The sequence below is a fragment of the Chiloscyllium plagiosum genome, unplaced genomic scaffold, assembly GCF_037043375.1.
Source record: "Chiloscyllium plagiosum isolate Xiang-an unplaced genomic scaffold, Cpla_swu_hap1 HiC_scaffold_7, whole genome shotgun sequence".
Taxonomy (NCBI): Eukaryota; Metazoa; Chordata; class Chondrichthyes; order Orectolobiformes; family Hemiscylliidae; genus Chiloscyllium; species Chiloscyllium plagiosum.
In genome coordinates, this window is record NW_028270145.1 from 111,413,632 (window position 1) to 111,424,627 (window position 10,996).

The 10,996-nt window shown below is 43.3% G+C and overlaps 1 protein-coding gene across 2 annotated transcripts in view; it reads left to right on the top strand.

The window, feature by feature from the left end:
• The window catches only part of dnajb2 (DnaJ heat shock protein family (Hsp40) member B2), a 99,363-nt gene extending 93,743 nt beyond the window's left edge, over positions 1-5,620 (top strand). The window contains exons 10-11 of one of the 2 annotated variants that reach the window (XM_043694299.2): positions 2,158-2,210; positions 5,380-5,620. In XM_043694299.2, coding sequence (XP_043550234.2) covers positions 2,158-2,186 — 29 coding nt within the window. In that variant the 3' untranslated portion in view covers positions 2,187-2,210; positions 5,380-5,620. Of the gene's footprint in view, positions 1-2,157; positions 2,211-2,410; positions 2,674-5,379 lie in introns of those variants that run through there. The other variant, XM_043694300.2, reaches the window with a different exon arrangement.
• The last annotated feature ends 5,376 nt before the right edge of the window (positions 5,621-10,996 follow it).

Here is a 10,996-nt window from a genome sequence, read left to right on the forward strand (position 1 = left end):
GTAGACTGCATCGAGGGTTATTTCTTAAAGCAGTACATTGCATTTCTTAAAGCAGTACATTGCAGAAACAGGCTACTTTAGATTTAGGAGAAAGTGACTGCCAATGCTGGACATCAGAGTCGAGAGTGTGTTACTGGGAAAGCACAGCAGGTCAGGCAGCATCCGAGGAGCAGGAGAATCAACGTCCTGGGAGTGTTTGATGGGGGCAACGTAGAGGGAGCTTGACTCTGTATCTAGCCACATGTTGACCCTATCCTGGGAGTATTTGACATTGGAAACCCGGTGTCCTCTTTCTTGAGGGCTGTGGAAGCTGAGGGTAATTGGTATTTGAAAGTCAAGATTGAATACTTTTGTGCAAGTGGATCCAGTGATAATGGATGAGGAAAATTCCCCCCAAGTTTGCAGGCTTGCTGACTGAAGTTCTCAAGAGGAGTCATATTGGACTCAAAACATTAACTCTGTTTCTGACTCCACAGATTTGCTGGGTTTCTCTAGCAGTCTTGTTTTTTTTATTTTTTGTATAAAATTTCACTCCTACCTTCTGCCTTGTGTACATTTCAGATAATCTAAAACTACTTGGATGAAGTCTCACTGATCTACGTTGGTCCCTGGTTGAGCAATGCCAAATCTGTCCATGGCCTTGCTCCTCCCTATTTCTATTGCCTCTTCCAACACTGCAACTTACTGAGATCTTTGCATGCCTCTGACTCCAGATCCTTGCACATTCCAAGCTCAATCACTCCATCATTGGTGGCTGTGTCTGCAGTGACCTGGCTCCCTTGGTTCTGGAATTTGCTCCCAACATTCTGTGTCTCTCCCCACTTCTTTAGGACAGTCCTTCAAAACTCAGGTCTTTGTTCAAGCTCGTGGTCAGCTAACATCATAGCCCTTCCATGGCTCAGTGTCAAATGTTGGCTTTTTAACATTCCTCTCTAGCATCTTGGTCATTTAATTACGTTAAAGGCGCAACCTTAATAAAAATTGTTGTTGGTGAATTGACAGGTGAGTTGAGTTAAGGCGAACATAGGAACAGAAGTAGGCCATTCAGCCCTTTGAGCCTATTCTGCTGTTCAATGAGATCATGCCAGATCTGTGACCTAACTCTATGTACCTTCTTTGGTCCATATCCCTTAATACCATTGCTTAACAAAAGAAATGATCGATTACAGATTTAAAATTAACGACTGATCCAGCATCCACTGTTGTTTGTGGAAGATAATTCCAAAGCTCTCCCACTCTTTTTGTCTGGAAGTGTTTTCCAACACCTCTCCTGAAAGCTCTGGCCCTCGTGCTCAGAATATGCTCCTGTTCTAGAATTCCCAACCAGTGGAAATAGTTTATTTTTATCTACCTTGTCGTTTCCTGTTGATACCTTGAAGACTTTGATCAGATCACCCCTTAACCTTCTAATTCCTAGAGAAAACAGGCCTAATCTGTTTTATTTGCTTCATAATTTAACCCCTGAAGTCCAGGTATTATTCTTGTAAACTTTCGTGTGTTCCCTCCAAGGCCAGGCACTGATTGGATAATGAGAATGGTCTTTAGTCCTCAGCCAGTGTCTTATTCTGTGGGGTCAATTTGACCCTTGTTACTGATGTAAATGAAAGGGGAGGTTCTTAACTATGGTTGACTCTGCACCTAAATGTTGTAGGCGAAAGTGGGTCCTACAGATGCTGGAGATTAGAGTGGTGCTAGAAAAGCACAGCAGGTCAGGCAATATCTGAGAAGCAGGAAAAGCGACGTTTCGGGCAGGAGCTGGTCATCAGGAATCATTACTCCTAATGGGCTTTTGCCTGAAATGTCTATTTTCCTGCCCCGCGGATGCTGCCTGACCTGCTGTGCTTTTCCAGCACCACTCTGATCTTGATCTGAATGTTACAACCCATTTATCAATACGTTAAGCCACAGATCAGCCATGTTCATATTGAATGTTTAGATAGGCTTGGGGGACTGAATTGCCTATTCCTGTTGGCCTTATGCAGGACCTTGTGGTTTAGATCAAATCATGGGTTTTTTTTATTGTTGTGATATTAACCCCAACTGAAACTTTAAAACATAGCGACAGATTTTTAAGAAAATACTTGTCGTTGGAACGTTGCACTTTCGAACCATCGCTGCTCTTGCTCTCTCGCTGTATTTTTCCTCTTTCTTTACCAGACGCAGACTTCCAGGCATATACAGGCTGACTAGCTGCTGTTCTTTTCTAACAGGTAACGCATAACATCTTTTTTAAAATCAACCGTCACTTCATTTCGCCTTGTTAGCTGTACCATTCAAATGATTCATTTCCCCAGTGCACTGCTGCAGCTTGTCTGTAATCATGTCTCTTTGTTTTCTTTTTCTTTTTGGTTTGTTCGATTTTATTTTGTCGTTTTGGTTTCCCACTGCAATCTTCGCTTCCTATTCTTAGGAGTGGAAAGTGTGGAAAGCGACACAAACGCGACATCTTGGGATCGTGTGCGACTGATGGTTGTGTGATCAAACATTGTAATGCGTTTATTAATATGTTGTTTGCGTCTACATTTCATACGGAAGCACTTTTACTTTGAATGTGTCAAAAAGTTAATTGGAGTATGTGGAAATGGTGTAGAATCGTAAAAGAGAATACACCATGTATTTTATGTTAATTTAGTTAAAAATCACACAACACCAGGTTATAGTACAACTGGTTTAATTGGAAGAACACTAGCTTTCGGAGCGACGCTCCTTCATCAGGTGATTGTGGAGGGCTCGATCGTAACACAGAATTTATAGCAAAAATTTGCAGTGTGATGTAACTGAAATTATACATTGAAAAATTGATTGTCTGTTAAGCCTTTCATCTGTTAGAATACAGTGATAGTTTCACTTCTTTCATGTGTAAATCACAAAACATCAGGTCATAGACAGAGAACACAGGGGGCTAACACCTTCAACATATGGTCTAGCTATCACCATTGTTAACAGCTAACCCGAGAATGTAACTTTTTTAAAAAAAGTGTTTTGTGATTTACACATGAAAGAAGTGAAACTATCACTGTATTCTAACAGATGAAAGGCTTAACAGACAATCAATTTTTCAATGTATAATTTCAGTTACATCACACTGCAAATTTTTGCTATAAATTCTGTATTACGATCGAGCCCTCCACAATCACCTGGTGAAGGAGCGTCGCTCCGAACGCTAGTGTGCTTCCAATTAAACCTGTTGGACTATAACCTGGTGTTGTGTGATTTTTAACTTTGTACACCCCAGTCCAACACCGGCATCTCCAAATCAAGGTTAATTTGGCAAAGTGTTCTATTTTGAATTTTTGACTGTGCTGCTTTGAAGAAGGGGAGAAGTGGATTTCCTTTGCCCATTATCAGGGATCATGTCCAACCTTCTCCTTAACTGCTTTTTAAAATATGGCCTGATGTATAAAATCATTCATTGCAAATATTGGGACTCCATCTTCCAGGACATGCGTGTGAAGCAGCGACCTGCTTTTGCCTTTAAAGTAATAAAGAAAAGTGTTCCAAGTTGCTTTGCAGGAGCTTTACCAAAGCTTAACACTGAGCCATTGCAGGGGATGTTGGGTCCGATGCCCAAGAGTTTGGTTAAACAGATAGGTCTTAAGGAGTGGTCATAAAACAGGTGAGAGAGACCGAGAGGCAGGAAGGACTGAGTTTAGGATCTAAGCTGGAGAGGGGATGTGGGTGGTCAGGCAGCTGAGACAGAACCATCAATAGCAGAGCAATTAATTATCAGGAGTGCTCAGAGTTAGAGCAGTGCAGAGATCTCAGATGGTTGTAGGAGGTTACAGCGATAGGGAGCTTGTATGCGCAAATGTGGAGGAGTGCTCCCTTTACTGAACCATTTAAGAGTTAGCTTGGTCTTGATGTCTAAGCCAATAACACAAAGCACTTCCACTTTCTGCTTTAAGCTTCATCTTTTGGTTATGTTGTAGGTTTGGCCTAGTACTAACAATCTGCAACTGAATCCTGTCCCTCTTCAATGCTGTTGAAAGAGCGTGGCTCCTTGACCCATTCTGTCACTTTTAAAGTAACATAGAAACATAGAAAAACACAGCGCAGTACAGGCCCTTTGGCCCTCGATGTTGCGCCGATCCAAGCCCACCTAACCTACACTAGCCCACTATCCTCCATATGCCTATCCAATGCCCGTTTAAATGCCCATAAAGAGGGAGAGTCCACCACTGCTACTGGCAGGGCATTCCATGAACTCACGACTCGAAAAGTACTCGGTACATGGCCAGGTGAGATAGCGATCCAATCAGGTGGTTGAATTTTCAGTCTATACTAATAGTTCAACCCCACTTCTCCTTACCTCTAAACCAAGGAACGGGTGGGAGGTGTTGGTTTGGGATGGGGGGTGGGGGGGGGGGGGGGTGGGGGGGGGGGGTTGGGGGAGTAGTTTTGAGGCTGAACACCACCAGGGGGCTTCCTGGTGCAAGGAGAATATTGCTGTTGACCCCACTGATGGAAGGTTGTAAGAGGGATAGGCTTATGATGATGTGGGTGTGCTTCCTAACAGCTGTTAATGGAGGAATCATCAGTCACTCATCAGGGAATTAACAGACTGCGAGTTAATTTATTTAAAGCAGTAAAACACGTTATAATTATGAGGCAGACATTACAGCAGCTTGGAGACCTGTCCCTTGCAGATTAGCTGTCAGGCAGAGTCGCAACCGAATATACATGGAGTGAACTTCCCTCAATGAAAGATACACATACAGCACCCTTCCCTGGTGTGAATCCTGTATGTCAGATGATCACCTGGTTAGGTTCCTGGGTGAGCAAGTTATTATTTGGGCCTGAGAGATGGTAGTTTAAGAGGAAGTGGTTGGGAGAGTTGCTCAGCTGTTGTTTCCCTGCCTGTTGGCCTGTGTTTGTTATAATGGGGTCTTCAGTGTTCAGACCAAAGGGTTACCAGGGGGTGAGGTGCTTTCAGTAGTATGGAAAAATTGCAGAAATTGGAAATGTTTTCCTTGGAGCGGAGGAGGTTAAGGGGAGATTCCGTCAACGTGTTCAAAGCCACAGTGGGGTTTTTGATGGAATAACTGGGGATCAGTCATGTCCAGTGGCAGGTGGGTAGGTAAGCAGAGGAAACATAATTGGGGAAGACCCACAAATAAGGCAAGGGTTTATTTCCTGCACCGTGAATTGTTGTGATCCTGAACGCTCTGCTTGAAAGATTCTATCGCAGTTTTCAGAAGGAAATTGGATAATACTTTGAAAAGGCAAAAAGTACATGGCTGTGGGGAAAGGACAGAGGAGAGGAACTAACTCAACAACTCTTTTTTGTACATACATGGACCAAATGATCTCCTCCCGTGCTTTGAGATTCAATGACGAGGAGAAAACTTAGCCTAAGTGCATGTTTTTGTTTTGCCCGAGTCGTTCCTCGCGGATGAATAAAGCTCAGACTGCACCTTGTGAAATTCCATCGGTGGAATTGAAGATCTCCAAAGGAAACATCCCAGTGATTCCGAAAAGTCAAGATTTCTGTATCCGAGTGAGATTAAATTGACATTGGAATCCTGTAGGAATACGCACAACTGAGCACGAACTGTATGGAATTGTGGAGAATGTTAATGAATAAACTGCCATGGATGATTTTGTGTGGCTTCTAACCTCACCTGCTGTGTATTGTAATATTTCTCTTTGTTGCTGGAATAATAGGTTGGCTGTTGGAGGCCAAAAGCTATTACAGGAGGTTCTCCTATAATGTGGTAATTATGTTCCAGTGTGTTATAGGAAATCACGCAATAGAAATAGTGAGGCTTTGTGGCAAACCACCAGAAATACCAGTTTAAAAAAAATCAAAAACAAAAATAGTAGTTAGCCTAACGCAAACGATAGCACTGTCTAGTAAATTTTTAAATCATATACTTTAATGAGATAATGCAGTAAATTTAATATTAAACATCGCTGACTGCAGCAATGTCTCTTTTACGAAGCTCTCCACCAGGCAGCCCACAATCCGACTGACCACGTGGAGTCAAGTCCTCCACACACTGTGACACCCCCTCCCCCCCCCAGTGCCGGGGATGAGAATCGTACAACAGCCAATGGGAGTTCACTTTATTAAAAAAAGTGCGTGATTCACCTTTATTAAAAATAGGTGTGCATTAAGGAAATGCGTGTGATAGGAGAACTACCTGTAATTTGTGTCCATTGTGCCCAGTCATGATGTGGAGGAGCCGGTGTTGGACTGGGGTGGACAAAGTTAAAAATCGCACAACACAAGGTTTATTTGGAAGTACTAGCTTTCGGAGTGCTGCTCCTTATCAGGTCGTTGTGATTTTTACCATTGTGACGAGTATTTGAGATGGGGGGGAGGTCTTCATCACAGAATTGGGACTGTTTGTAGCAGACTGGCATTGACGGTAACTCACCGGACCAGTGATGAACAGGAAGACTATGTCATAGCAATAGAACATAAAAGTCACACAACACCTGGTTATGCTCCAACAGGTTTACTTGGACGCACTAGCTTTCAGAGCAGCGCTCCGAATAAACCTGTTGCACTATAACCTGGGGCTGTGTGATTTTTAACTTTGTCCATTCCAGTCCAACGCCGGCATCTCCAATAAAAGTAAGCATTTTAGCCCATGCAGCTATTCCCCTTCATTGAAGCATCAATAACAAAGGGGTATAATTTTAAAGTGAAAGAACTTTAGAGCACACTTGAGGGACCCCTTTTCACTCAGAGGGTGGTAGAGGTCTGGAATACATTGCTTGGGAGGTTAGGAAACCTCTCAACCTGGATGAGCACTTGCAATGTCATAACATTCAAGGATATGACTGCAAGGTAGTGAGATGAGTGTAAGTAGTGGTATATTTTAGCAGTACAGACCTGATCGGCCAAAAGGCCTCTACTGTGTTCTGCCGTGCAATGAGATCATGGTTGATCTAATAATCCTCGACTCTACTTTCCTGCCTTTTCCCCCATAATCCTCGATTCCCTTCCTAATTTAAAAATCTATCTCAGCCTTGAATATACTTAATGACCCAGCCTCGACAGAGCTGTGTGGTAAAGAATTCCACAGATTCATTCCCCTCAGAGAAGAAATTCCTCCTCATCTCTGTGTTTAATGTGCAACCCCTTATTCTGAGGTGTTGGTGAAGAAAGCGTTTGTTATGCTTTATCTTACTAGTCAAAGCATTGAGTACAGGAGTTCGCAGGTCATGTTGTGGCTGTACAGGATATTGGTTAGGCCACTGTTGGAATACTACATGCAGTTATGGTCTCCTTCCTATCGGAAGGATGCTGTGAAACTTGAAAGGGTTCAGAAAAGATTTACAAGGATGTTGCCAGGGTTGGAGGGTTTGAGCTACATGGAGAGGTTGAATAGGCTGGAGCTCTTTTCCCTGGAGCGTTGGAGGCTGAGGGGTGACATTATAGAGTTTATGAAATCATGAGGGGCATGGATAGGGCGAAAAGACAAGGTCTTTTACCTATGTTGGGGGGAATCCAGAACTAGAGGGCATAAGTTTAGGGTGAAGGGGGGGAGATTTAAAAGGGACCCAAGGGGCAACTTTTTCATGAAGAGAGTGGTGCATGTATGGAATGAGCTGCCAGAAGAAGTGGTGGAGGCTGGTACAATTACAACATTTAAAAGGCATCTGAGTGGGTATATGAATAAGAAGGGTTTAGAGGGATATGGCAAATGGGACTAGCTTTATTTATGATATCTGGTCGGCATGGATTAGTTGGACCGAAGGATCTGTTTCTGTGCTTTATATCTCTATGCCTATGACTCGTATGATGCAGTCTGGCCCTAGACTCCCATTCGGGGAGTTTAGATTAGAGTGGTCCTAGAAAAGCACAGCAGTTCAGGCAGCATCCTGTATTTGAGTTCTGAAGGACAAGAGGGAAACAGATTTAAATGTAATAAATTCCAATAGAGCTGTTCAGATTGATGCAGGGAGAATGTTTTTCCTGGTTGGGGAGTCTTGAACCAGTGGACACAGTCTCAGGACACAGGGTGGACCATTTAGGGCTGAGGTGAGCACATATTTCTTCATTCAAAGGGTAGTGAACCTGTGGAATTCTCTCCTGCGGGGGACAATGGAACATAGAATATAACAGCGCAGTACAGGCCCTCTGTGTTATGCTGACCTGTGAAACCAATCTGAAGCTTATCTAACCCACACTATTTCGTTATCATCCATATGTTTATTCAATGATCATTTAAATGCCCTTAAAGTTGGCAAGTCTACTGCTGTTGGAGGCAGGGTGTTCCACACCCTTACTACTCTCTGAGTAAAGAAACTACCTCTGACATCTGTCCTAGATCTATCACCCCTCAATTTAAAGCCAAGTGCCCTCATGCTAGCCATCACCATCTGAGGAAAAAAGCTCTCGCTGTCCACCCTCTCTAATCCTCTGATCATCTTGTATGACTCTATTAAGTCACCTCTCAACCTTCTGTAACGAAAACAACTTCAAGTCCCTTAGCCTTTCCTCATAAGGCCTTCCCTCTATACCGGGCAACATCCTGGTTAATCTCCTTTACACCCTTTCTTATGCTTCCATATCCTTCCTATAATGCAGCAACCAGAACTGTATGCAATACTCCAAGTGCAGCTGAACCAGAGTTTTGTACAGCTGCAACATGACCTCATGGCTCCAAAACTAAATCCCTCTACCAATAAGAGCTAACACTCAATATCCCTTCTTTAGAACCCTATCAACCTGGGTGGCAACTTTCAGGGATCTATGTACATGGGCACCATGATCTCTCTTCATCCACACTACCAAGAATCTTACCATTAATCCAATACTCTGTAATCCTGTTACTCCTTCCAAAGTGAGTCACCTCACACTTTTCCACATTAACCTCCATTTGCCACCTCACAGCCCAGCTCTGCAGCTTATCTATGTCCCTCTGAAAATTGCATCATCCTTCAGCACTGTCCACAACTCCACCGACCTTAGTGTCATCTGCAAATTTATTACCCCATCCTTCTACATCTTCATCCAGGTCATTTGTAAGCATGACGAACAGCAGTGGCCCCAAAATACACCCTTGCAGTATACCGAAGTAACTGAACTCCAGGATGAACATTTCCCATCAACTACCACCCTCTGTTTTCTTTCAGCTAGCCAATTTTTGATCCCAATCACTAAATCACAATCCCATGCCTCCATGTTTTCTGCAATAGCCTACTGTGGGGATCCTATCAAATGCTTTACTGAAATCCTTATACACTACATCAACCACTTTACCCTCATCCACCTGTTTGGTCATCTTCTGAAAGAGCACAGCAGGTCAGGCAACACCCGAGGAGCCGGAGAATCAATGTTTTGGGCATAAGCCCTTCATCAGGCATGTCGATTCTCCTGGTCCTCAGATGCTGCCTGACCTGCTGTGCTTTTCCAGCACCACACTCGACTCTGATCTCCAGCATCTGCAGTGCTCACTTTCTCCCACTTTCTGAAAGAATTCAGTAAGGTTTGTGAGGCATGACCTACCCTTCACAAAACCGTGTTGACTATCCCTAATCAAATTATTCCTTTCTAGATGATTATAAATCCTATCTCTTATAATCCTTTCCAGCACTTTACCCACAACCGAAGTAAGGCTCACTGGTCTATAATTACTAGAGTTGTCTCTATTCCCCTTCTTGAACAAGGGAACAACACTTGCTATCCTCCAGTCTTCTGGCACTTTTCCTGTAGACAATGATGACATAAAGATCAAAGCCAAAGACTCTGCAAACTCCTCCCTAGCTTCCCAGAGAATCCTAGGATAAATCCCATCTGGCCCAGGGGACTTATCTATTTTCACACTTTCCAGAATTGCCAACACCTCCTCCTGTGAACCTCAATCCTGCCTAGTCTAATAGCCTGGATCTCAGTATTCTCAACAACATTGTCATTTTCCTGTGTAAGTACTGACAAAAAAATATTCATTTAGTGCCTCTCCTATCTCCTCAGACACCATGGACTTCCCACTATTGTCCTTGACTGGCCCTAATCTTACTCTTTTATTCCTGACATACCTATAGAAAGCTTTAGGGTTTTCCTTGATCCTACCTGCCAAAGAATTCTGATGTCCCCTCCTGGCTCTTCTAAGCTCTCTCTTTAGGTCCTTCCTGGCTAACTTGTAACTCTCAAGTGGCCTAACTGAGCCTTCACGTGTCATCCTAACATAAGCCTTCTTCCTCTTGAGAAGAGACTCAACTTCTATCGTAAACCACGGTTCCCTCGCTTGACCACTTCCTCCCTGCCTGACAGGTACATACTTATCAAGGACACGCAGTAGCCGTTCCCTGAACAAGCTCCACATTTCAATTGTGTCCATCCCCTGCAGTTTCCTTCCCCATCCTATGCATCCTAAATCTTGCCTAATTGCGTCATAATTGCCTTTCCCCCAGCTATAACTCTTGCCCTGCAGTATATACCTATCCCTTACCTAACATAACTGAATTGTGATTACTATCAGCAAAGTGCTCACCTGCCTCCAAATCTAACACCTGGCCTAGTTCATTACCCAGTGGAGATCACACCATTGAATGTACTCAAGAAAGCAATAGGTAGATATTCAGATTTTAAAGGTATCAAGGGGTATGGTGAGAAAATGGGAATATGGCATTGAGATGGAGGCTCAACTGTGATCATGTGAGTGGGGGGGGGGGTGGGTGTGTATAATTGGCCTACTTCTGCTGTTAGTTTGTTTGTGTTTCTGAGCCGTTAGCACCACTTTAGGCATCATGAGTTTTGGATTAATTCTTTTGTCACATCTTTTATTCTGGGTTAATGACCACAAAATGTAAGGGTAAGATATTCCAAGACCCCAGCTACTGTGGTTTATCCTGTTAACCGCATCCATCCAAAGATTGTGGTCAGTGTGCACCATTCCATCAATAGCAGCCATTGTTTAGTTTATGAAAGTTCAGCTTAAAATTTAAGAAAGAAAGAAATTACAGCTTTAAAAATAACTCTTCGTCTCTCGTCATGAGATATGAGAAGAATGTGTGCTCCTACGCACGTTTGCGTGTTTTT